Source organism: Oncorhynchus masou, chromosome 26, assembly GCF_036934945.1.
Source record: "Oncorhynchus masou masou isolate Uvic2021 chromosome 26, UVic_Omas_1.1, whole genome shotgun sequence".
Taxonomy (NCBI): domain Eukaryota; kingdom Metazoa; phylum Chordata; class Actinopteri; order Salmoniformes; family Salmonidae; genus Oncorhynchus; species Oncorhynchus masou.
In genome coordinates this window covers 22,320,915-22,346,153 of record NC_088237.1, presented here as the reverse complement: position 1 = coordinate 22,346,153, position 25,239 = coordinate 22,320,915, and the positions used below count along the sequence as shown (strand labels likewise).

Sequence of the window (25,239 nt, the reverse complement as noted above, 5' to 3'; positions counted from 1 at the left end):
CCTAGGTGCTCTCTTTTGTTGACATCTGTAAACGTAAAAGCCTTGGTTTCATTCATGTTAACATTAGAAGCCTCCTCCCTAAGTTTGTTTTATTCATTGCTTTAGCACACTCCGACAAACCCGGATGTCCTAGCCATGTCTGAATCCTGGCTTAGGAAGATCAACAAAACCCCTGAAATTTCTATCCCTAACTATATCATCTTCCGACAAGATAGAACTGCCAAAGGGGGGCGGTGTTGCAATCTACTGCAGAGATAGCCTGCAGAGTTCTGTCTTACTATCCAGGTCTGTACCCAAACAATTTGAGCTTCTACTTTTAAAAATCCACCTTTCCAGAAACAAGTCTCTCACCGTTGCCGCTTGCTCTAGACCCCCTCTGCCCCCAGCTGTGCCCTGGACACCATATTTGAATTGATTGCCCCCCATCTATCTTCAGAGCTCATGCTGCTAGGTGACCTAAACTGGGACATGCTTAACACCCAGAAAATCCTACAATCTAAGCTTGATGCCCTCAATCTCACACAAATTATTAATGAACCCACCAGGTACAACCCCAAATCTGTAAACACGGGCACCATCCTAGATATCATCTTAACCAACTTGCCCTCCAGATACACCTCTGCTGTTTTCAACCAAGATCTCAGCGATCGCTGCCTCATTGCCTGCATCCATAATGGGTCTGCGGTCAAACGACCACCCCTCATCACTGTCAAACGCTCCCTAAAACACTTCAGCGAGCAGGCCTTTCTAATCGACCTGGCCCATGTATCCTGGAAGGATATTCACCTAATCCTGTCAGTAGAGGATGCCTAGTTATTCTTTAAAAGTGCCTTCCTCACCATCTTAAATAAGCATGTTGTAACGACGTTCTTCGTTTGTCGAAAGAGAGTCGGACCGAAATGCAGCGTGTTGGTTACTCATGTTTTTAATGGAACAAATGACGATACACGAAATAACTTATAAATACAACAAACGGAACGTGAAAAAACCTATACAGCCTGTCTGGTGAACACTAACACAGAGACAGGAACAATCACCCACAAAATACAAAGTGAAACCCAGGCTACCTAAATACGGTTCCCAATCAGAAACAACGAGAATCACCTGACTCTGATTGAGAACCGCCTCAGGCAGCCAAACCTATACTAAACACACCCCTAATCAGCCACAATCCCAATAACTAAAAAACCCCACTAAGAAATACAACAAACATAAACCCATAAACCCAACAAACCCATGCCTGGTTCACCAACTACTTCTCAGACAGAGTTCAGTGTGTCAAATCGGAGGGCCTGTTGTCCGGACCTCTGCAGTCTCTATGGAGGTGCCACAGGGTTCAATTCTTGATCCGACTCTCTTCTCTGTATACATCAATGATGTCGCTCTTGCTGCTGGTGATTCTCTGATCCACCTCTACGCAGACAACACCATTCTGTATACCTCTGGCCCTTCTTTGGACACTGTGTTAACTAACCTCCAGACGAGCTTCAATGCCATACAACTCTCCTTCAACTGCTCTTAAATGCAAGTAAAATTAAATGCATGCTCTCTGCACCTAGAATCGGCTTCCTATTTCGCAACAAAGCGTCCTTCACTCATGCTACCAAACATACCCTCGTAAAACTGACCATCCTACCGAGCCTCGACTTCGGCGATGTCATTTACAAAATAGCCTCCAACAATCTACTCAACAAATTGGATGCAGTCTATCACAGTGCCATCCATTTTGTCACCAAAGCCCCATATACTACCCAGCACTGCGACCTGTACTCGCTCATTGGCTGGCCCTCGCTTCATACTCGTCGCCAAACCCACTGGCTCCAGGTCATCTACAAGTCTCTGCTAGGTAAAGCCCCACCTTATCTCAGCTCACTGGTCACCATAGCAGCACCCACCCGTAGCAGGCACTCCAGCAGGTATATCTCAATGGTCACCCCCAAAGCCAATTTGTCCTTTGACTGCCTTTCCTTCCAGTTCTCTGCTGCCATTGACTGGAACAAACTGCATAAATCGCTGAAGCTGGAGACACATCTCCCTCACTACGTAGATTTTAGCACCAGTTGTCAGAGCAGCTAACAAATCACTGTACCTGTACATAGCCCATCTGTAAATAGCCCATCCAACTACCTCATCCCCATACTGTATTTTGGTATTTATCTTGATCCTTTGCACCCCAGTATCTCTACTTGCACATTCATATATGCATATATATATATATATATATATATAAAAATATATATATTCTGCACATCTACCATTCCAGTGTTTAATTGCTATATTGTAATTACTTTGCCAGCATGGCCTATTTATTGCCTTACTTCCCTTATCCTACCTCGTTTGCACATACTGTATATAGACTTTTTTTACTGTATTATTGACTGTATGTTTGTTTATTCCATGTGTAACTCTGTTGTTGTATGTGACGAACTGCTTTTGCTTTATCTTGGCCAGGTCGCAGTTGCAAATGAGAATTTGTTCTCAACTAACCTACCTTCACCTATAAAGGTGAAATAAAAAAATAAATGTCATATTGACTATTTCAATAGCTAGGCCTTGTTTAATCAGCCATTATTCAGGGAAAGTCCAGAAGAGGACTATTTTGCACTTGAAAAAAAAATATATAGTGCAAAACTAAAATAATTCTACATACTCATTTGTTATTAGTATGACTGCTTTCTTGCTGAACTGGAAGTTGTTTTTAACTTATCAGGAAACCAAATGGGGTTGAATATGTCCCTTTTGATTGGTTTGTGAAGTTATTGATGAAACCTTGTCATGCCAAAGTTTTAAATCTGTTGTTAATTGCAGGAAAATAATTTGTGTCAATATCATCTTCAGTGCATGAATGGAGATTTTCTCATTTTTTGGTAATGTATTATATAGTTTTTAGTTTGCTTAGCAGGCTTGCTCTATCGGTTCGTTGCTGACTCAGAGCTTTGAGAATGTTAAAGCTGATTTTATGAGCTGCTTAGACAAGCAAAGTATAGCCAGTTGAGCTGGTTATTTTATGTATCCAATTTATACAGCTCACTCAGTTCTTTGATTACATTGGCCCCATTGACGTCCTCGCATCTGACTTGCTACTGTATAGAACATTTTCTATTCCACTCACCAACTATGAGGTCACTATATGGGGTGTTATTACCTTGTAACAATAATTTTAAAAAATACATACAATTGCATACAGTTGTAGGATCTTAATTTGAGCCAGTTTGCTACAGCAGGAACATAATCCTGCAGCAACAGGAAATTAGAAACATGTGGATTATAATTCATATAACTCTTTGTAGAGGTTGATACATTTTTTGTAAGGGAAAATCAAATCTGAAATTTCAAAGTGGAAATTGCAAATTTCAGAAGCGTTTTTAAACCTCAAATACACTACAAGAAAAGTTATCCCGCAACAGGGTGATCAAATTATGATCCTACATCTGTAGTAGGTTGTTAGGCAATTTATGGTGCTAAAAAAAAAAAAAAAAGTTAGCACCATGTCTTTATGAGATCTCTGTGGCTGTATATATTATACATATATTAAACCATTCATAAATTGTTGTAAAGTGGAGTGAGCATATTTTTTTAAATATGTTTTTATATATAGCCTTTATTTTAACTCGGCAAGTCAGTTATTAACAACAAATTCTTATTTACAATTATGGCCTACCAAAATGCAAAAGGCCAACATAATTAAGCTACTTGCCCTTTATCAATATTTTACCTGAAATGATGGTGACTGACTAGGTGGCAATTGTTTTTAATGCATTATTATGATACCTGGGTTATGAAAATGTAATCTATAATAAACTCATTGTCTTCATTTTTAGCATAGCTTGCCCTACAGTGATAAACTGCAAAACACTTTCCCTAATGCTCTAGGATTTAGTTCTAGGATTACGAAGACAAGACATCTTTAGAAAAACACTGTTGGTTGTTGCAATGTTAAATTATTTCATATAAGTAATTACTTTCTTAAAATCAGTTATCTAACTGAAATTAATTTGAAAGTGAACGTGTTGAATGAAAATGCATCCACAATTGAAGGTTTTTGGAAACTTTATGCAGCGCGCGCAAACAAAGGTAACCGTGCCCACTCCTTGAGTGCGTCTACTCTACAAACAGAATGTGTAGTGTCAACAAATGAATCACACCAACGTGAAGGCGCTCCAAAATCAATTGTGCTCTTCATATTGCCTACGTTTTACATATTTTAGTCGACCACAGTCACTGTCCATCATACAACATACAACGTTTATGTTCTGCCATTGCCTATCGAGGACTGTGAGGTACAACAGCCAATTGGTTGCGTTCAGTCGGAGGGTGTCTTGGTAGTGAAACATGATGCTTGAAGAGTTGCCATCACATGGTGGAAATTTCCACTGTGTCCCTCGGTTGTTAAATGGGAAGGGTCTCCCTTACTGGTGTTCACGACGCTTACTTGTCCTCCACCTCTGAAGCCCCGAACAGTTAACATTTAGGTAGGTAGGTCCCCATTTAAGCTTTTTTCCAACGCCTGTATATGTTCTCCAATAGTTGTGTAGGTATTGCATACTTATTTGTCAACGTCGGAATTCTGAAACACTGTATCCCATTTCAATTCGCACCGGGAAGCTAATGGTTAATGTTGACATTATTGACAAAACATCCACAAGAGTAATTATCAAAGGCTGAAAATTGCCGTTTAATCTCTCAGGTAATTTGTTTAGCCAATAAATGTGTCGTTTAAAGGAACTATGGGATATTTAAAACACGTTCTTAGGTATTAGCCCAGGAGTATATTTTCTGTGTTTGGTGTAGCCTGCATGTTAAATAATAATGTTTTTCGCGAAAATAACACGTGTCGAATGTGTCGTGTAGTTTACATGAAGGGCCAATATTCTATTGTAGACCGTTAATTATTATATAACGCCAGTAAGTGATATTACATGTGTAATTCACTTACTAGCCAAATGCATTAAATATTTTGATGGGTTTTGGATAAGAAACAATGCAGTTTCTTCCAATGTTTGCAACTGCCCTGCGTGTGCATTTCGCATATTACAAAGGAACGTGGAAATTATTATTGTTACCATTCAATAATCTTCACAACGACACTGTCGGAGTTATAAAGTTTACATAGGTTTAATAGTTATTTTTGAATACAATTTCTGTATATGTGTGTTTTTAATAGTTTTACAATTATAAATATAGTAGAAATATCTGGACATGTGAAATAAACGAGAAAGGTATTTTGGAGTGTATGGTTTAGCCTACAGACAGATTCTACCTTCTTTCGTTGATTGGGGAGGAGCGTATATCTGGAAGATTCCTAAAGGGTTAAGTCATTTTAACCCTTAGACTTTTTCTTTATGTCGTTGATAGGGATAGGCTCAGATAATATTCAGATTTAATTTCACTTCTCTATTTGCTACTTTTTTATTTGAAGATGTAAACCTAGATATATTGTAAAAGTGCAGGGTTCTCAAATCCATGTGGTTTAAAAACACTCCTCTCTGTACCAGCATCGAGTTAAGGTTGTAGCATACATTATTAACCCAGTGAGCCTACCATAACAGAAGTTCAGACATATATCATAAATACAAATAAAGTAAGTGATTCAGGGAAAGATTTATATATATTGTCTGGTGAACTCCCACGGAAACTGCATGCATTATTAGGTTACTTTTGCCACCAATAACATACTTTTTAGACTACTGTGAGATGGGATTATTTTAAGTAATATTGGTTTTGAGTTGGGCAACTAAATTCAGATGACCTGACCTCAAGTGTGTCCCTAAATGGTAATGTTTCGCACATATGTAGACAAGTGCTGATGTTTAAAAGTGCAGCACACGTATAGGTTAGTATTTGAGCAAAATTTCACCGTTTAGTGAAATGTTTTTATGGCATGAAGGTTCAGGAAGTTAGACATGAAGCTTTAACAAAATGTCTAACTTCCAAATGTATCACGGTGAAAGGACAGGTCTGTTATATGGAGCATACAAAAAGGGGTCATACAGTTCCCATTATTTTGAACTTTACAATGCAATTACTAAATTGTTGCTTGGTAAAATCCAACCCACATCTTGGGTTGCTGAGTGTGTCCACAGACTATTTTCTAGGTATCCATAAAATAAGGTCAATTTGTAATATGGGTAAACTATCTCTATCTCTGTGAAGCCTCTTTTGACACCTGTCAAAGGGACTATTATTAATAAAGTGTAAAGATGTGTGGTGTTTTTTTATTTATTCTCACAAATGGTATTACAAATTATAGAGACAAAGATGGGTAATTATTTGCAAATGTGAGAAATACTTTTCACATTTTATATCTTGATTTCACAGCTAATCTACTGATGTAACCATTCGGTGACAGACAGAAGCCTAGGCTATTACAGAGAAGACTGTACACCTTTGATTGTTTACGGTCTAGAAAATGGGTTCATTCTATGTCAAAGACTTTCATGTCAGCAGTGTGCATGTGTGTTCAAATGCAGGGGCAGGCCCTGCCACTTTTTCTCTGCACACACCTGTCAGTGGGGGTAGAGAAATGGGCATGCTCTTTTCATTGGTCAGTATGAGGTGTGTGATGTAGGGTCTTGAATGACCGAACAGATGTAGGTCAAAAAGCCCAGAGCTGTTCATGTTCGAGCAATGACGGCTGATGCAATTGGGACTGTGTGGAACAGAGCAAACTTACCCTTAAGCCGGTCGCAAAGTCGTGTTTGAGGTGCATGGTGCATGGCAGCTACTATTAACACTAATCCACTATTATTCCACCAAGGAATCAAAGGATTTCGGGTGATTTTCCAAAACACTGTCACTATGTCCTTTTGAAATCTGAGAAGGGCATACAATGTGAGGGCTGGCTATTCTTACCACTACTATTGAATAATGCAATGACTAAATAGTTTGAACAATAAGAATATGGAACTTAAATACGCCCTGCACTAGTGATAAGAAATATTTCTTAGACTAGCTTTAATTTTTGTGAAATGGCTTTGAACCAGGTCTCTTAATAATTGATCTTATCTCTATGAGACTAACCTGCATTGATTAATGTAATACCACATCCTACTGCATATTTACAACCAGAGTGATGGCTCTAACTATGATCTTTCTCTTGCATTTCAAAGATGGTAGAAAAAGACAGGTTGTTTTTTTCTTTGTATTTTCTTCTACCAGATCTATTGTGTTGTATTCTCCTATATTCAGTTCACATTTTCACAAACTTCAAAGTGTTTCCTTTCAAATGGTACCAAGAACATGAATATCCTTGCTTCAGGGCCTGAGCTACAGGCAGTTAGATTTGGGTATGTCATTTAGGCAAAAATTGAAAAAAAGGGGACTATCCCTAAGAAATTAAATAAAGGTGAAATAAATTATTTTAAAAAATGAGTCTCAGTTTCAAATGTCTCAGGTGCCAGCACGTACTGGCTCGGATATTGCGCAATTATGAGCAAGCGGCTAATGACATGCAGGGCCTTACCTGTCCCCGGGAGCTCCCTCCTCCCCTAGCAAATTCAAGGCCACTCAGATGTGGGCCTACGTCAAGCAGTGCAACTTCGTCATCAGCCAACAAATCCATGGACAGATCAATAGAGACTGATAAGACCATCAGAACATGGGGGACCTGGGGAGAGTGTTCACAAACAAAGTTAGGACGGACCATGTACAGTACCAGGAAGCAACAACGACTACAGCCTGAATCCCAGCAGGCCAACAACATAGATTTTACTGCAGAGGTCCAGCTCAAAGATGCAGGGACCATGCTTCGGTGATCCTCTTCACCACAAACCTGGTCACACATTGTTGTATTTGATTATACCGTAGTAATAGCAGGGCCTCATACATCAGGCTCTTGTGCTGACAAGACCAATACATATCACCGCACTCTTCACAAGATCGTCATGAGTGTATAAATACCTGTATTGATGCTAAGGCATGAGCAGAGAAGTATGTACAACAAGGTCACTGAGTCGTACGTATGTACATAGTCGCATGGAGACCATGTGTATTTGATACCATTCCACTTATTCTGCTCCAGCCATTATTATGAGCCCGTCCTCCCCAATTAAGGTGCAACCTACCTCCTATGATTAGTACAGTACATGCTTGTGACTGTAACTCATACTGTACCTTTGTACATTGATGGCCTCTATTTTCTTTGACCAAGCCCAACTCCAATTCTGAAGTACAATGGCTCAGACACTAGTAGGTTGTCAAACATTTGCCTGCCGACAGTACTTAGCACCTCTCAACAGTGTTGGCAACCAATCTCTTCTGTGTTCAGACAGCAAAGACCTTGAAGTCGTCAGCCACTCAGCCTTATTAAAATACACCCTACCAGAAGGTGGCAGTAGAGTTGTTTGGCAATGTGTCTGTGTTGCTTTGTCTAGTCAATGTTAGCGAGCTAGATGCGCTAATGTTGCTATGGTTGTAAAAAGTCCTTGTTGATACTAGCCAGATGTCTTGCTAGCTAGCTGTGGCCAACTTTTTTTTTTAAATGTACTCTCCATAATCGCATACAGTGGTTAACGTTAGCTAAATGGTTAGCATGATGTGCTAGCTAGGTAAAGTAAAGATACTGCATTGACTCTCAACAGCTACAGGCAGCTGCTGCTTCATGGAAACAAATACCTTGTGATTTAATTATAATTTTACTAGCTACTGTGGCTAGGTAGCATGCTTGGTTACTGTTGTGTGTATTGTGCTGCACTTACCGCCCCATTTGTTTCATATGAAGTGTGTGTGACGGCATTGCTCACTAAGCAAGCTAACGTTAGCCAGCTAGCTAACTAATAAGCTAGTACACATTATCAAACCTACCAAAAAAAGCACAAAACTCCTTACCTAGACGTAAAAGATGTAAACACTTGCTATAGATTTTCTATGTTTTATGCAGCTTTATTGTTTTAGGTAGAACAATTCTGATTATAAAGGGTGGATTTACTCTCCTTTTTCCCTTTTTATTGTCACTCCTTTCGGCTTCACCATGTGGAGTTTTGTGCTCTCTGATTGGCTCAAAGTCATGTTGTTGGACACTGCCGACCATTGCGATTCTACAAGTACACTGAAGGTACGCCTTTTGTTCTAGCAAGAGAAGGATTGGCCTCCTACTTTGATAAGTACCTATCGGCAGTCAGATTCTCGTGTGTTTCATGTTTAGCAGATTTCACTGAGATATTGAACTTGAACAATATTGATACTTTCACATGGGTTGCCAAGATCTTTTAGACAAAACCAGATGTTCTCTTGAACAGTTTGCCTTGTGCACTTCTACAGCACTGTATTGGTTTGATAGATTCAGGTGTAAGTGTTGCATGAAGTGGTAAAAGCATGGCAGCATGTCACAGCTAGTGTAGAGATGTGAGGTTCTGAGGAATGACTTATATTTAGCTCTGTTGCTATGTGGACTTTGGCCTGATGGGAGTCTCTCAGCCTCTATCAGATAATTTCTCCCACTCCAGCCCAGCTATGCTCTAAGTCAAACCCCATAGATGAATCCAACCCTGTGTTCTCAATGATAACCTGTGTTCTCAGTGCTAAACTGTGTTCTCAGTGCTAACCTGTGTTATCAGTGCTAACCTGTGTTCTTGAGGCAATCTTGCTCTCTCAATGCTAACTTGTGTTCTTTGGGCTAACTTGTGCTTAATGCTAACATGGGTTCTTTAAGATAGCATTGAGAGCACAAGCTAACTTGGTTCTTAACAAATGCACTATTTGGCTGTAGTCAATCTGTATGGAGATCCTCATGGAAATATTTGCATGTTTTGGAGCTTACCCTCAACCCACATGTTCATCTCCATAGACGCCAGCTCACATGCTCTGACCTGTGGGAATGCTAGCAGACACACCTACTTGTTAGATGATATTGGCAAAGGCCTAACCAAACACCTTGCAAGTTTTTGGATGGATACCTTTGGGTATTTACTGATACCAGACAGGTGAATAGCAGCAGTGTTATGAAGCAACCTTTTCTATGTGAATAGCTAAATGCTGCATTTGCAAATTTGAGTTTCCGACATTCAGAAACCATTCTCACGAGTTGAATGGAGAGAAGGGACACCTAAATTCAACACTGGGCTTAAAACTGATCAGTGGCCGACATTCAAAGCTTTTCTAGTTGCACAGATGGATACAAGGACTCACACAGCCAACAATAGTAACTAGCTAGTGTAGATAAGCAGTGGATCAGATGCATCCAGGTAGGCTACACGAGTCAACCCCATCTTGAACTGGGCTCCCATAACACCCAAGGCATTCATGGTGGAGCTGAAATTGTGGCAGGGAGCCTCGGAGAGTGGACATGTAGAATGTGTCACGTCTGTGAAAGAGAGAGGGAGGCACATGCCACTCATAATTAACTTGCATGTGCAGACAACATCTAAATAGTTGATTTGTGGGTATCAGCTTGACTGGCAGGGTGGTTAGAACACATTAATACCACCAACCTTGTGGGGATATTAATGTAATCCCCGGCCGAGTCATACTGTAAAAAAGGGAACTGATGCGTCTCTGCTTGGTGCTTCTTGATATGTGCATTGACTGGTTGTAAACCTCTTCGACAATGCCATTAAAGAATCTTCACAGATGTAACTCTACTCTGTGAATTTCGGAGTAGTCCCACATGCAGGATACATTTGACTTTCTCCTAAACTTCCCTGAGGTGTCAGCTGATCACTGTAACCTGAGTCTTTTTTGACATCATCTTGTACCCGGACTATTAGTATTGACCCCTCCTTTTTTTATGCTGCTGCTACTCACTGTTTATTATCAATGTATAGTCACTTTACCCCAACCTACATGTGTATGTTACCTCAATTACCTTGACAAACCTGTTCCCCCCACATTGACTCGGTACCGGTACCCCTGTATGTAGCCTCGTTATTGTTATTTTAAAAAGATATATTCTTAACCCCTGTTTTTCTTAGAACTACATTGTTGGGTAAGGGCTTGTAAGTAAGCATTTCATGGTAAGGTCTACACTTGTTGTATTTGTAACAAGTGTGTGGAAGGGCTGGTGTATCTCTTGCACTGTATTCATTCCTTATTGACCTTTCAGCATTTGAGGGATTACCAGAAGAAGCATTGTGTTATATCCTCTTTGCTTTTGAATGCCAGTGTTACACACCTGATAGTGCACAGGCTAGTGGCTTCCAATGGTTCACCAGACGTAAGCATAGAGTTACATAGCAAAGATCAAAATGTGTCTCTCAACACATTCTAAACTGTTATGATGTAAGGGCCCAGACATTCTTCCAGCAATGTTGATGTTGGACGGAAAGAGATGTTGGTTTGTTTGATGCAACAAAAGCGGCACTTTCCATTACCATCCTGGTGATATGTCATCTGGCCATTCATTCACCACCTACCGGAGCTATTTGCAGCATGTCACATGGCGTCTGGAGTACTGACTTATTTTGGTTGCCTTAAAATTCCTGCTTTCTATAATTGGTTAGAGAACTGTGGAGGCTGCTGGAATGAGGCTAGCTGAACGACTGCGCTGGTAAGAGTCTGGTGACTGGAGTGCTGTGTACAGTTTGTGAGAGTGCATGTGTCTTTCTTGGGACAAGACCCTGTATTATTGCGGTGACATGGTGTTTCAGCTGTTCCAGTTACCTGCTGGTGCCAGTGGACTGGTTTGGTGTTTTTGTTTTGGAAGATAAGAGAGGTCAGGAGGCCCCTTGACCTGTAATTGACAACCGCTGTTAACCCAACATGTGGGTCTCCTGCTGCAGAAATAACCCAACTATAGGGCATCTATAGGCCAGGTCCTACTCTGCCGACGTCAGAGACCCCTCATAAAAAGAATAAGTTGGAGGGGGAGTATTTGCCTCCAGTCCAGTGGGTTTTTGGGAGACCACAGTTGAAGTACTTCCAGTAATGCAGTTAATGCAGGGATCTGGCTCTTGGTCTTCACAGAGACACAGATGGAGAGAGAGTTCAAATGACTGTAAAAAATACCATAGAAAGTTCAGCCCATGTAGCTGAAACTTCTGATATACAGCAGGAAAACATTGGCTCTTATTTATAGCCCGTTATCCACAATGCTTGGTACCGTATAATCCTCCAGGTAGATGCTTGAGATTTTCAGATTAGGACATTGATTTGATTGAAGATGGCCTCTAATATACAGATGAGCCCAATGCAAAGTGTTCCGTAAGTTCCTCAATGTCAATAAGAGATGTTTACTGGAACAATCATTACAGGAAGGTTTTATTTATATCCCCATTTGAAAAAGGAGTGTTTGAAGATGGGAATGTTTTGACATGGGGAAATAGCTGGGGTAAAGAGTGCAACTGGTCGGAGGGCTAAACTGTTGTTATTTCCGTGGTCAATCCATGTGAGGTTGAGTAAATATGCATATTGTGTGTGAGAGATTTAATATGACATGACAAATGCCATGATAAAACAATGTTTGGTTAGAATGTTTCACTGGCTTCTATAATGTTGAGCTTTGCTTCAGCCAATGTAGTAGTTATTGTCTTAATAAAGTTGATGTCAAGGCTTTTTGTGTTGTAGTTTAGAATTTGTGTTGTAATGACTAAGCACGTCTCTGTGCGTTTGAGTAGTGGCTGGAGCATGCTTGTTCCAGTCAGTTGCTTCTCCTGTGTGACCTGGGCTGGTCTAGAACTGCTAATGATTGGCTCAAAGATTTTAGACCGTTTGGTGTGAAACCGTTGCACTCCAGAAGTGTGACACCTTTTAAGGAATGCTCCCATAGCCAGAAGGAAGTCTGTGAAGATCTGTGAAGATATCAGGCATGGTCAGTAGGACTGTCACACGAATTAACCTTTTCATTTAATTCTTCCTGTATTCATTTCTCTTACCTTCTCGTTAAAATTTCACTGATTGAATTTCTGAGCTTCTTTTTATAAATTGCACTCACCTCTGAATTGGCTGGATATTTTCCATGTAATTTGCCAGTGTGGTGATGCATTGCCAATGGTAGCATAGAAGAGTATTTTTGTTTGTGTTTTCGGGCTATTGATGCATAGTAGTAGATCATTTTCCGTGAATGATGGTTGACGAATAAATGGAGTTGACATATCTTCCAGCTTTGGATCGTCCTGACTGACTCAGTCTTTGAATGTTTGAGATAACTTACTTGCAAAATTGGTTTGTTTTGTCTCTTAACTTGTAACGAGTTACACATACTACATGTGAATATACAACATGCTATTTAGGTTATTCTGTGGAGATTTTAGATCTGTATGTGTGAGTGATGTTATGTGACTGTACTGCACTGCTTCTGCAGATGTCTTGTGTGGATCAGACAATACGCTCTACTATAACAGGTGTGGACCAGACAATACTCTCTGCTGTATCAGGTGTGGACTAGACAATACTCTCTGCTGTAACAGGTGTAGACCAGACAATACTCTCTGCTGTAACAGGTGTGGACCAGACAATACTCTCTGCTGTAACAGGTGTGGACTAGACTATACTCTCTGCTGTAACAGGTGTGGACTAGACTATACTCTCTGCTGTAACAGGTGTGGACTAGATTATACTCTCTGCTGTAACAGGTGTGGACTAGACAATACTCTTCGCTGTAACAGGTGTGGACCAGACAATACTCTCTGCTGTAACAGGTGTGGACCAGACAATACTCTCTGCTGTAACAGGTGTGGACCAGACAATACTCTCTGCTGTAACAGGTGTGGACCAGACAATACTCTCTGCTGTAACAGGTGTGGACCAGACAATACTCTCTGCTGTAACAGGTGTGGACTAGACAATACTTTCAGTAATATTTATTTTATTTCAGAAAATGTGGTGGGTTGTGGACTCAAAAGAAGCATTTCATGTGTCTGATTTGAAGTTTCTCTGTGTAAAATGTGTGTGTGTGTGCGTGTGTGTGTGTGTGTGTGTGTGTGTGTGTGTGTGTGTGTGTGTGTGTGTGTGTGTGTGTGTGTGTACGTGTGTATGAGGGGGATTACAAAATTGGACTGTTAAGACCCCATCCTTCAGCGGAGTGTGACCTTGCGCTCAGCGGCACACTCAGCTGTGGCCCCTGATTGGCGGGCAGTGTCACAACCTCCCCAGTGGATGCCAGTTGTCTTTGGCAGGTTCTGAATGCTTAACGGTACGCTGAGTCAACCCATGGTAGTAGGGGGTAGGGTTAGTGGGAAGGGAGGGGTGTGTGGTTGAGGGCAGGACAGGGTAGGACAGTGACCGTAGCATGAGGACGGTACCATTTGCACCCGGGGGTGACCACCCGGGGTGTGTGCTTGGCGGGCCATCACAGAACAAACAGCAGTTGATGCAACAACGCTCACTGTGCAATCTTGGCCAAGCTTTCAGGATGTCTGTGTGCTGTCCCTCTCTCTCTCTCTAACCCCTCCCTCTCTTCTTCTACTGATTAATTCCTCTCTCTGCCTTTCTCTCACTTGCTTCTTTTTTATTCACTAGGGGAAAGGGGGAGGGGCGGGGCATTTTTTGGCTTCAGGCTCCTGACGTGATTGGCCAGGGTGGGTCCTTCCCCTGCTCTTTAAAAGCCTTCATCTCACCTGGGTTACAAAAAAGCAGCAGCTCTTGCCTCTCCTGGCTGCTCACTAGCACTGTCCTCAATCTCCCCCCAAACAAGCAAAAAACAACACTTCGGACCCCCTCTCTGTCATCTCTGAATGAGTGAGTATATCTCCTTTTCCACATGATTTATCTGCTTCTCATGTCGGGGAACTTTAGTTACCTTGGTCTAAGTTTGTTATTCAAATAGGCACTAAGTTGTAACTGCTGAGAAAATAAAAAATCTTGTAGAAAAAAGTGGAGAATTTTCCAGTTTTCTTGAGAAACTAGATGCACCTAGCTGAATTAGTTTGTTTTGTGCTTTTGAGATTGTGGGAGGTATTTCATTGGTTGAAGTATTCAGTTGATTTCCTTTGAGCATTTGTTTGTGGGTTTATTAGATGTTTTGTTGGGTTGTTGAGAAAACCATGCCACTTGCTGAAGTGGGACTTGCATAACTTGAGTGGTAGTTTGAGTTAGACAGAGCTAATCTTTGAGCTAATTATGTGTTGTGTACCTCCAGTAAGAATGGGATCCTCTGGTACTGTACTTTTGTTGTGTCCTTAAACTTGGAGTAAGTTGCACAGACTCCTTTTCTGCTACTTCTGGACAGATAAAACAAATGAAGTTCATGTTTTTCCCATTCAGATGATTGATGTCACGCTGTTGGCAAATTGGATAAGAAGAATCTCAAGTTTTGATCAGTGTTTGTTGTGTCACAGAACTGACTTTTCTATTAAAAGTGCCTTGTTGTATGCAAGAACACTACATTACATTTAGGCGTTCGGCATTTTCAAGAAGGTTATTTATTTGCACAATGGTATCAAATATTGTGTTTGATAATGCAATAAACGGTTTGGCATACAGGTGCCGTATCCTAATTTGATCATCCTGTTGTTGCAAGAATTTTCTTTTAACAGCAGGACATGGAAATTTGTAGTGTATTTGAGGTTTAAAAAAGCTTCTAAAGTTTGTTATTTTCACTTTAACATTTCAGACTTGACCTAACGAAAAAGGTATCAACCCCTACACAAAATGTCCATTAATTATAATCCACGTAATAATGTACATTTCCTGTTGCTGCAGGATTCTTTTCCTGCTGTGACAAAAATGGTCTCAAATTAAAATCCTACATCTGTACTTGCGTACATTTATCACATTGGTTTTATCAAACAGCAAATGCACACACAGACACATTGACTAACACACTGTAACAACTTTAAATCACATTCACTCAGTTGTTGCTATTCAATATAAAACGTGTTTCAAACAATCATATGCAAAAGTAGCAGTGGTTTTAACTACAGTGGGTAAAGCATACATTTCAGAAGTGCATGAAAGGCAAAGGTTGAAGGATTTTGCTGGGGCTGGGTCTATGGCTATAGGTAGCTTAGTCATAACATAACACAAGGTATATGCACGGGGAGCAGTGGAGTGCTTAGCTGCCTGGGTGGAGGGGTGAAGTCTGGTTGAGCAGGTTCCATCTTATTTCCTCGAGGGTAGCACACTGGGGAGGTGTACAGTTGGGACCGTGATTGATTGTATTTGTATGCAATGCACACTTTTGATCACAAAGATACAAATATATACCAATACGAAGATAGACAGATTGACTAGTAGGCCTCTATCTAGAAGAGACATAGGAAATGTACTAGGACACACAGCAGTTCCAGGAACGCAGCTGGTCCAGGCACAGCAGGAACTAGAATGCGATCAAACCAGAACTGTGTAGAGTAGACAAGCCAGGCAAAACTAAGTATGTAGAAAAATGCTTCACAAACAGCTAATGATTGGCTTGGCTATGCGTATCCATACAGGGTAGGTGACAGCAGTCACAACAAATGAGGTGTGTGGTAAGATACAGGTTCAGTCTGTCTATGACTTCTCCACAGCATGGAGTTAAAGGGAAACATGGAACCCCTTACATGACCTGTTTCAGTCCTGAAGGCCATGGATCTCTGTCCTGACTGGGTACAACATGGAGGACCTACTGTGCATAGGCTCACTTACATAATGTTTTATTGACTGTTAACGTGGTGCGCTCATGTGAGGATGATGGATTTTATACTTGGCCCAGTTTCATTAATTCCTTTCAATGTCTGGGGCAAGAGTGTAAATAGCCAGAGTGTAAATAGCAAGAGTTGAAATAGCATGTGACTGAAATGTATTTTCTAGCACTAAAACTTCCTTTCAAAGAGTTTTTACAATGCTTGTTTTTTGATGGGCAGCACTGAAATGTTAATTCATGGACTTGGATTGGTGGATGAGGTCATGTTCCATAGCTGTTTGTTTATGGCTTTGTCACAACATTGGACATCCATGTGTGTTACTAAGGTTTAGATGTGTTTCACCATTGTGTTTTTACTGGGGTGTTGGTCGGTAGGACAGGGGAGGGAGCAGGGTGCGACTTTTGGGAACCTGGATGGACAAGGGCCCTGGCTGCTCGGCTGTTTTTACCCATTCCTGTCAAAGAAGCCTTTGTATGGGAAGAACAGCACTGTGGGTAATTGGCTGTTAAAATCATTTAGCAGAGCTCTGTGTGCGCTCCCCAGTGCCCCATCTTGTTGTTACGTAATAGCAGCAATCAAATGTTCAATAGAATGGAAATAAGAACACATGCCTCCTGCTGGCCCACTACTTCAGTGCACTCGGTGCGTTCAATTGAATTGGGTTTACCGTGGACAGCAATACAGACAGGTCTTTGTAGCGTGCTCTCCCAGAGGTTAGGAACATTTGGTTGGAAACTTGCCTGCCTCATAAGCCAACCTCTTTGACCTGAATTTAGGATTCAGGCGTGTTTTTGACATAATGTTGAGACTTGCTATAACCACCACGTTTTATATTGAATGTGGTTATAGCATCATAAAGGAGACTGCACAGCAGCAAAAGAACATGGACTTGTGTCTGAAAGGGTTACTTAGAGGTTCTTTTAGGGGGAAATAATGTGTGCTATTCTATTAAAATACATTTTATGTCAAATTGAGGTCACAATTGATATGGGATTTTATGGTCTGTTAAGCAAAAAAAGACTACAATTACTTATCTACATCGACTACAAAATCCTTTTGAACTTGATACAGTTAGAGGCCATTTTGTTAACTGTCAGTGTATAGCAGAGTACAAAAGGTATCCAAAACCAGTCAGCACGGAACGTCAAGATTCCAAAGCGTGACAGGAACATTGTTTATGAACGTTTATGAACGACCCCATAGTTCACTGAAATGCATGAGCTGCCAACATGTATCGAATGGGGAGATAAAATGCGGTTGCGGGTTCAGGGGAATGTGACACAGGAGGGTGTGTGTAGATCGACTCCTTTTCTTCCCCTTGAAGTGTCCTTTGTCAAGGCCCTAGAGTTCTGGCCAGTCAGATACGACTCATTGAATGTATCTTCATAACATTAACAGTAACTAGCTCATTGTTGACAGATTACACAGTCAAATCAGAGAACTTGTGGCCATGGCCTTTTTGACTGGACATGTACTCCTTTGTATCTTATTAGGGATATTGTCACTTTATAGAGGGCTAGTCAACGTGTAATTACAAAGAAATGATGGCTAGTTGAGGCCCAGAACATTTAGTCAACGTTTAGACCACATTGAATGATTGGTTGTATGTTTGCTGGTTATAAGGGCTTCCTGCCACATCAGCAGCTCTCTGAATATTTACTATCTCTCCCTTTGCTGTTTTCTGCAGGTATTTGCCCTATAGTGTAAGGCTGAGATAAAGCACGCCAATCTACCGAGTACAGCTGCTCTGCTTTGGACCGTGACCCCTTCCCCAGCCCCGCACCACTATAGCCGTAACCATGGACCGCATGGAGCTGAAGAAAGTCTGCACGGAGGCAGACGATGACAGCACAGACAGTTTGGACGACCGCTTCACAGAGCCCATCGACTCAGAGAAGGCCACCATCAACAGGTGTGGTTCAATACTGTATCAATTATTTTAATCTGAGACTTTCTACAGAAAGAAAACAGGAAAGAAAGCACATTTCCTTAGTTGTTGCAACTAGAATGTGTTCTTTGCCAAACTGTACAGAAATTATGTTCTTTATCATACATTTCTTGTCTCCTACCTATCATTGTCTAATGTACACAATGCTTTTCAATACACTGGTTAGGAGAATCTCTCAGCTCATAGCTTCACTGTAAACCGCCAACAGATTAGCTACACTGTAATCTAATTTCTTCAATCACCCAAAAAATGTAAATGAACATATAGAAACTGGAACTAGCTTAACTGACCCTGTAACCACTCAAAGTCCAAACATAGCTGTCATAAACTAGTCATAAAGAAATATTTTAAACTAGAGATTGATTCAATGATTGTACATCTGCAGTCACTTCCTGAATGAGGATGGAGACGCAGAGAGCCACAAGTTTCTCACTAATGGGATTATGAAGAAGAAGAAGTATGAGGAGGATCAAGAAGAATACGTAAGAAGACTGATGATCAACTATCGATGACAACACATGCCTGTTTGCTCTTGCTTATGGACACTGTATCTCTTAGCAACAACATTGACCATTTCCTCAAAAGCTGTCTGCTTTTATTCAAACTTTCATTCCGAGGAACCCTTTCATAGGAACTGATAGTTACGTGTGTGTGTGTGATGGGTGGTGCATACATGTGTGTGTGTGAAATGTTCTTGTTTACGATCAGTTGAAGTCATGGTAATCTCTCTCTTACCCTCTCTCTCTACCTTTCTCTCTCTCAGCACCCAGGACATACCTCCTTTGGTATGTCGGTCTTCAACCTGAGTAATGCGATCATGGGCAGCGGCATCCTGGGTCTCTCCTACGCCATGGCCAACACTGGTATTGTGCTTTTTGTGTAAGTGTGTGTCAACTTCTGCCATAGAGACTATGTGGAACGGGGTCAATGTTTGGTTTCTGCAACAGTCAAGTGATTAAAGCACCAGCTAATAAAGTAAAGTATTTTGTCTGCATCGTATAGTGTTACTGATAGGACTGAATAACTTCAGAGTCCTTGGTATAGCAAGTGGAGTTTGACAACAGGGTGAGTGGTGGGGTATGTATTCGAGAATAGGCAGACACTAACTCTGGCTCGAAGTCAGGACCTTTTTGTGACATGCCATCCCCAGCATTTATGAAAAGGTAGCGTGAACAACCATGTCACAGCCCCGCCTCGGAACCCCATCCCCCCATCCATTCCCAGCTTCCCCGGATTGTGTTTAAGGTCCATAAGAGTCTGTTCAATTAGTCCCTATAACCAGGTTTCTCAAATGTCCAAAACAGGATGGTGAGGCTTTATTTCAGTCCTGTTTCTACTGTATATGGCTGGGCTTTACCAAGAAAGAATTTGGTGACTGAGTACTTTCACTAAGCAAAAATATATCCCTGAAAGTGATTGAAGGACAGGAGACAAGGAAGTAGATTAGGAACCTACTTACGTGATGATTATAAAGAGTTTAACAGGGAGTCCCCTAACGTCAGTCCCCCTCATCAATTGCGACATCTTATTTCCGCACCATCTATTCTGGGACTCCCTGACATTCTGGAAGGTGGTATCACATAACACCCATTTGATACAGTCATTCACCTGCTTGCCTGTCTCTGGCCAACAATAGTACAGTGAGGGGTAGAGGTGCAACTCTCAATTCAAAAACAACTTATGTAATTAAACAGTTAGTTTAATACGTTGGAGCCCATTGGATGCTGGATGATTGGGTTAGAGGCTCCTTGGTGACGAAGGCCCCTTGTGACCTCTAAGTGTAAGGATTTAAGGCTGATCATGTTCAGCCGATGCGGGAAACCCATACAACTCATACATAACACCCAAGTTACTTTATTGACTTATATAATAGCTCAGAGTTTAGTCTGGTCTCTAAGCACTGACACACATTAATCTACCACTATTTTGTCTGAGCTGGCACATATATTGACATGGCATGATAGTGTCTTTGACATGTGCTTTAGGCATTGGAACATGGTCTTCTCAAATAGGCAATAAATGCATGCCAGAGAAAGCATCCGGACCCCCCCCCCCCTAAGTTTACCTCCCTAAATAGGTAATGGGGAAAACAGAGTGAGAGTGACTAGGGGGGAAACTAGTGAAAGTTATTATGTAGGGTGTTTTGTAACCCGGTTGATTCCTCTCCAAGTGTTGTTCATCGTGTTTGCGTAAAATTTCCGTATGGTATAGCCCAATGCTAATGTCTGACTGGTTTCTATCCCAACGTAGAGTCCTTCTCTTGGGTGTGGCTATCTTGTCGTTGTACTCCGTTCACTTGCTGCTAATGACTGCAAAAGAAGGAGGTAGGTGTCATTTTTTAACTAATGGGCATGTCTGTCTTTCGTCAGCCTCTGTCTGTCTATCTGTCCTCGCCTTTCTGCTTTTTTTCCTCTGTATCTTTGAATATCACTCATCAGCACATTGTCGTTGTTCTAACAGGCTCTCTCATCTATGAAAAGTTGGGAGAGCGAGCTTTTGGCTGGCCGGGGAAAATGGCTGCGTTTGGATCGATAACCCTTCAAAATATTGGTGGTAAGTGAACAGCTAATGTTGCATTCATTGTAGTGTTATGATTCTATATTGAAATGTACATTTGTGTTTGTTTGCACACAGCCATGTCCAGCTACCTCTTCATTGTAAAGTATGAGCTGCCAGAAGTGATCCGTGCCTTCATGGGACTGGAGCAGAGCTCTGGGTAGGTGTCTGTCTGTCATTGGTTAACTATTTCATAAAATCTATTATTTGTAGTTCATTTGGCACAACACACTACACAGTTTGGTTGGTGTATTGATAGATAGATGGATGGATTGATGCTCTGTGTGTGAGACCTGTTCTCTCTGCGTTGTTTACAGTGAATGGTACATGAACGGAAACTACCTGGTTGTGTTTGTGTCCATCGGTATCATCCTGCCTCTCTGCATACTCAAAAACCTGGGTAAGTGGTGTGTGTATGGGTGTATGTGTGAGTGCGTGAGGGTGTGTGTGGGTGTGCGGTTGCGAGTGTGTTTCATATTGAGTCTTTGTATATTTTGTTTGCATAAATGTGTGTGAATATTTGCTTGATAGTACATGAGTTTCTCTCTAATTCTCTCTCTTGTGTCTAGGCTACCTTGGCTACACCAGTGGATTCTCCCTATCCTGCATGGTGTTTTTCCTGGGAGTGGTAAGTTTAACCTGCCTCCTCTTGCTCCGCTAGTTTAGCATTTTTAGCCCTCTCAATGACTGAACAATGACGGATGATGGTGTTGATATTATATAAAGTAGCATCAGATGTGAGATAAGACGGTTACATTTCACCTTCTGTCAATATGCCAACAACTACAGCCTTTTATCAACTCTGACATTCTTTTTCTGTCCAGTCATGTTTCAATGCAGACAGAACATACTTGTTGCCAAAATAGTACATTTCGCCTACATTGCTTTTGTATTCTTGGCACACGGCGCCTTGATCATACCTACTTTATCCTCCTTAAATGTCATCCTGACAGTTTGTAGGGTATTATGCCAATGCTGGCTTTGCTCTCACAGGCAATGTGGGTGATTTGCATGCCATGGTAGTTCCTAGTAACATTTAGAATATGCCTGGTGTGGTGTTCAGCTGGTTAGTTACCGTACATGAGATTAGAGATGAGTTTATCAATAGCCTTCTTTTGATATCTTAAACTCTACTTTGGCCCACTTGCTCTCTAGTGCTGTATCATATTAAACCCTGATACAGTCTGTATCATCATTAATTAAATAAATCTGTGCGTGCGGCCACACTCAGCTTTACACGGGTTTTATACCATAGTAGCTATCAGAGAGACATCCTATGTAGTTAGTAACCCTGAAATTACATAGTTTAGCGTTCAGCGTCTGTTTCTTTGAAGACAGAATGAAAGATTACAGGATGGAAGGAACTCATTGCTCTGCAATATAATGGAATGCTGCCTATGTAATATAATGCATTTCTATGTTTGTTAATCGTCCCCATCTCACTCCATCTCACTCCTCTCCCCCTCTTTACCCCTGTCCCCATCTCACCTCTCTGTCCCCATCTCACCCCTCTGTCTCCTCTTTACCCCTCAGCTGATCTATAAGAAGTACAACCTCCCCTGCCCGATGCCCTTCATGTACCATCATACCAACCACAGTATGAATGGAACAGCCCTGGGTCCCCACGCCCTGCACAACGGCACTGTCCTCATGGACTTCTCCAGAGCTGACATGTCCCCCGCCTTCTACCTGGATGGCCACCACACCTCAGGGGTCCGCTTCGAACCACACCCTGACGACGTGGAGGAGATGTGCACGCCCAAGTACTTTGTGTTCAACTCTCAGGTGAGTTGGTGAGGTGTGGAGCTACTGTATGTGGGTGGGGTGTGTGTGTGTGTGTGTGTATATATATATATATATATATATATATATGTGGTGAGTCAGGATGCTTCATGTCATAATTCTGTGTTTTGGAAACAATATCCTCTGAAAAACATTCCCAAAAACTGAATTAATCAAGGTTTAGAAGAACGCAATTCTTAACGTACATGAAATCAAACCAAACATAGTTAGCTGCTGTGAGTGTATCTGGGCCTGTGTTTCATCCACGATCTCTTCTCCTGTCATTTCAGACTGCTTACACTGTTCCCATCCTGGCCTTCTCCTTTGTGTGCCACCCTGAAATTCTACCCATCTACAGTGAACTCAAAGAGTAAATGCATCCAAGTGAATTACAAAAGACACGTTTGCATAGACGCTCATAGAAATTGCTGCGGTACATTTTCTCCATACAACTCACATCTCAACTTGCGTCTTCCCCAGTCGCTCCCGGAGAAAGATGCAGAACGTGTCCAACCTGTCCATCCTGGCCATGCTGGTCATGTACATGTTCTCAGCGCTGTTTGGCTACCTCACTTTCTATGGTAAGATACACACGCACAATAAGATACATTTACAGCAATTGTGTTACTTTGTTTCTGATTTTATTGGCGTTATGTGTTAATTTTATAAGTGAATTTTTTTTTAAAGAGCCAGTAGTATGTATTAAAATACACTAGTAAGCTACTATAACCATTGTGTGTTTGTTTACCATATCTCACTCTTGGTATGTCTCTGACAGCTCGTATTCCTTCTTTCTCCCAAACACAGGAAACGTGGAAGCGGAGTTGCTCCACACCTTCACCAAGGTGTATAAGTTTGACACCATGCTCCTGCTGGTCCGTCTGGCTGTCCTGACCGCTGTCACCCTGACTGTCCCCATTGTCCTGTTCCCTGTAAGTACAACAAGGCATCTGCTCAAACGCACGCAGGCATACGCACATCCACACTCACACAAGCAGAGACTCACACACGCATGCATGCACAGACACACACACACCCACATACACAAAACATATGCACATATTCTCACACCTACAATTTATGCAGACACATTCACACGCTGCTCAACACCTTGGTCATTTTATCCAAATGAGCTAAACATCCATTATATATTTTAATACCAACATGAGGGTCTGTTTCTGTATTGGCTGAGTGAGTGGGTGTGTTGACACGGCTGGTTTTCTTGCTGAACTTGGTAAAGCACATACTGTTCTGATGTGATGTTAGCTGACTCATTATTTGACTTTCAGCAATCCCATCAATCCAACTCCCCAGGTTCCAAATGAGAACCAGCCCAGGTTTTCAAAGCTCTGTTTGTCTGTCGTAAGCTTCCTTACAAGAGCAGTCTGTCCCTCCTCCAATCATATTGCTTTAGACACACAAATACAAGCATAAACACAACTTTACATGCACACGCATACACAGCTTTGAAACAATTCCACCCCTACACTGCTCCCCACATGATGCCAGACATATTCAGTCTCTTCCTTCTGGGAGACACATAGATGGACACATCAATAGGCTCAGCATGTGAAAGTACGGAAATGTATTCAGTTGAGTCACTCTGTATAACAGCATCTGATAAATGACTAAATGCCAATGTGAAAAGCAGTGGTACAATAGACGTCTTGTTCGTCACAAGCTCTTTAGCCTGGCGGCCAAGGAATACAGTGTAATGTTCACTACTCCCCTGTCTCTCATTTCCCCCTCTGCTCTAAGTTGCACATTGTCACCAGATGCTGTCCTTGCAAATAAATACCGTAAAGTCATTTGCTACTATCCTTATTTTGTTCAAGTGTAAGCTGCAGCCTTGGTTTGTACAGTTTAGCCTTGGTTTGTACAGTTTAGCCTTGGTTTGTAGCGTCAGTTCAGGTCTGATACTGTGTTTCTGTTCCACTGGTTATTATGTAATATCCTGTTCATGCGGCCTGCCTGCCTGCCTGCCTGCCTGCCTGGTGTGTGAGTCACTGAATGAGAGCGTTGGCCTTGCATGGCCGTACCTGACCCCCCTATATGGCTGTGGGCTATATTTGTCTTGGCCCTAGCCTGGCACAGGAGCCCATAAAGGGCTGAGGGTATCAGACGTGTCATGGACCTCCTTTGTAGCCTACAATGAACCATGCATTCGCATTTAGCAGTGCCCGTTAGAATGGATCCTCTCAAAGGACTTTGTTGACCCAAGGAACATTAAGATGGTAATAATAGATTAGATTTATGGAATGTTTTTTTCTCCAAGCAATCAAAGTGCTATACAGGGGAACGGCACCAAAATTCCACTGTTTACCTACAGTCACTGTAGCTTGCAGGAGTGATGGGAGAGACAGTTTTAGGGTGGAAGGGTTAATGGAGTATGTGTTGGTCATGTTGTTACACTGAGCCACCAGCAGAGGGTAGGGGAGAACTGTCAGCCTCATGGCT

The 25,239-nt window shown here is 41.6% G+C and overlaps 1 protein-coding gene across 2 annotated transcripts in view; it reads left to right on the top strand.

The window, feature by feature from the left end:
* Positions 1-4,371: 4,371 nt before the first annotated feature.
* Positions 4,372-25,239, top strand: part of LOC135515039 (sodium-coupled neutral amino acid transporter 4-like) — a 29,894-nt gene continuing 9,026 nt past the window's right edge. The window contains exons 1-13 of one of the 2 annotated variants that reach the window (XM_064938844.1): positions 4,372-4,472; positions 18,184-18,408; positions 18,830-18,926; positions 19,208-19,323; positions 20,695-20,768; positions 20,905-20,997; positions 21,079-21,160; positions 21,318-21,400; positions 21,570-21,628; positions 22,534-22,785; positions 23,073-23,152; positions 23,263-23,363; positions 23,590-23,714. In XM_064938844.1, the coding sequence (XP_064794916.1) occupies positions 18,296-18,408; positions 18,830-18,926; positions 19,208-19,323; positions 20,695-20,768; positions 20,905-20,997; positions 21,079-21,160; positions 21,318-21,400; positions 21,570-21,628; positions 22,534-22,785; positions 23,073-23,152; positions 23,263-23,363; positions 23,590-23,714 (1,275 nt within the window). In that variant the 5' untranslated portion in view covers positions 4,372-4,472; positions 18,184-18,295. Of the gene's footprint in view, positions 4,473-14,484; positions 14,611-18,183; positions 18,409-18,829; positions 18,927-19,207; positions 19,324-20,694; positions 20,769-20,904; positions 20,998-21,078; positions 21,161-21,317; positions 21,401-21,569; positions 21,629-22,533; positions 22,786-23,072; positions 23,153-23,262; positions 23,364-23,589; positions 23,715-25,239 lie in introns of those variants that run through there. The other variant, XM_064938843.1, reaches the window with a different exon arrangement.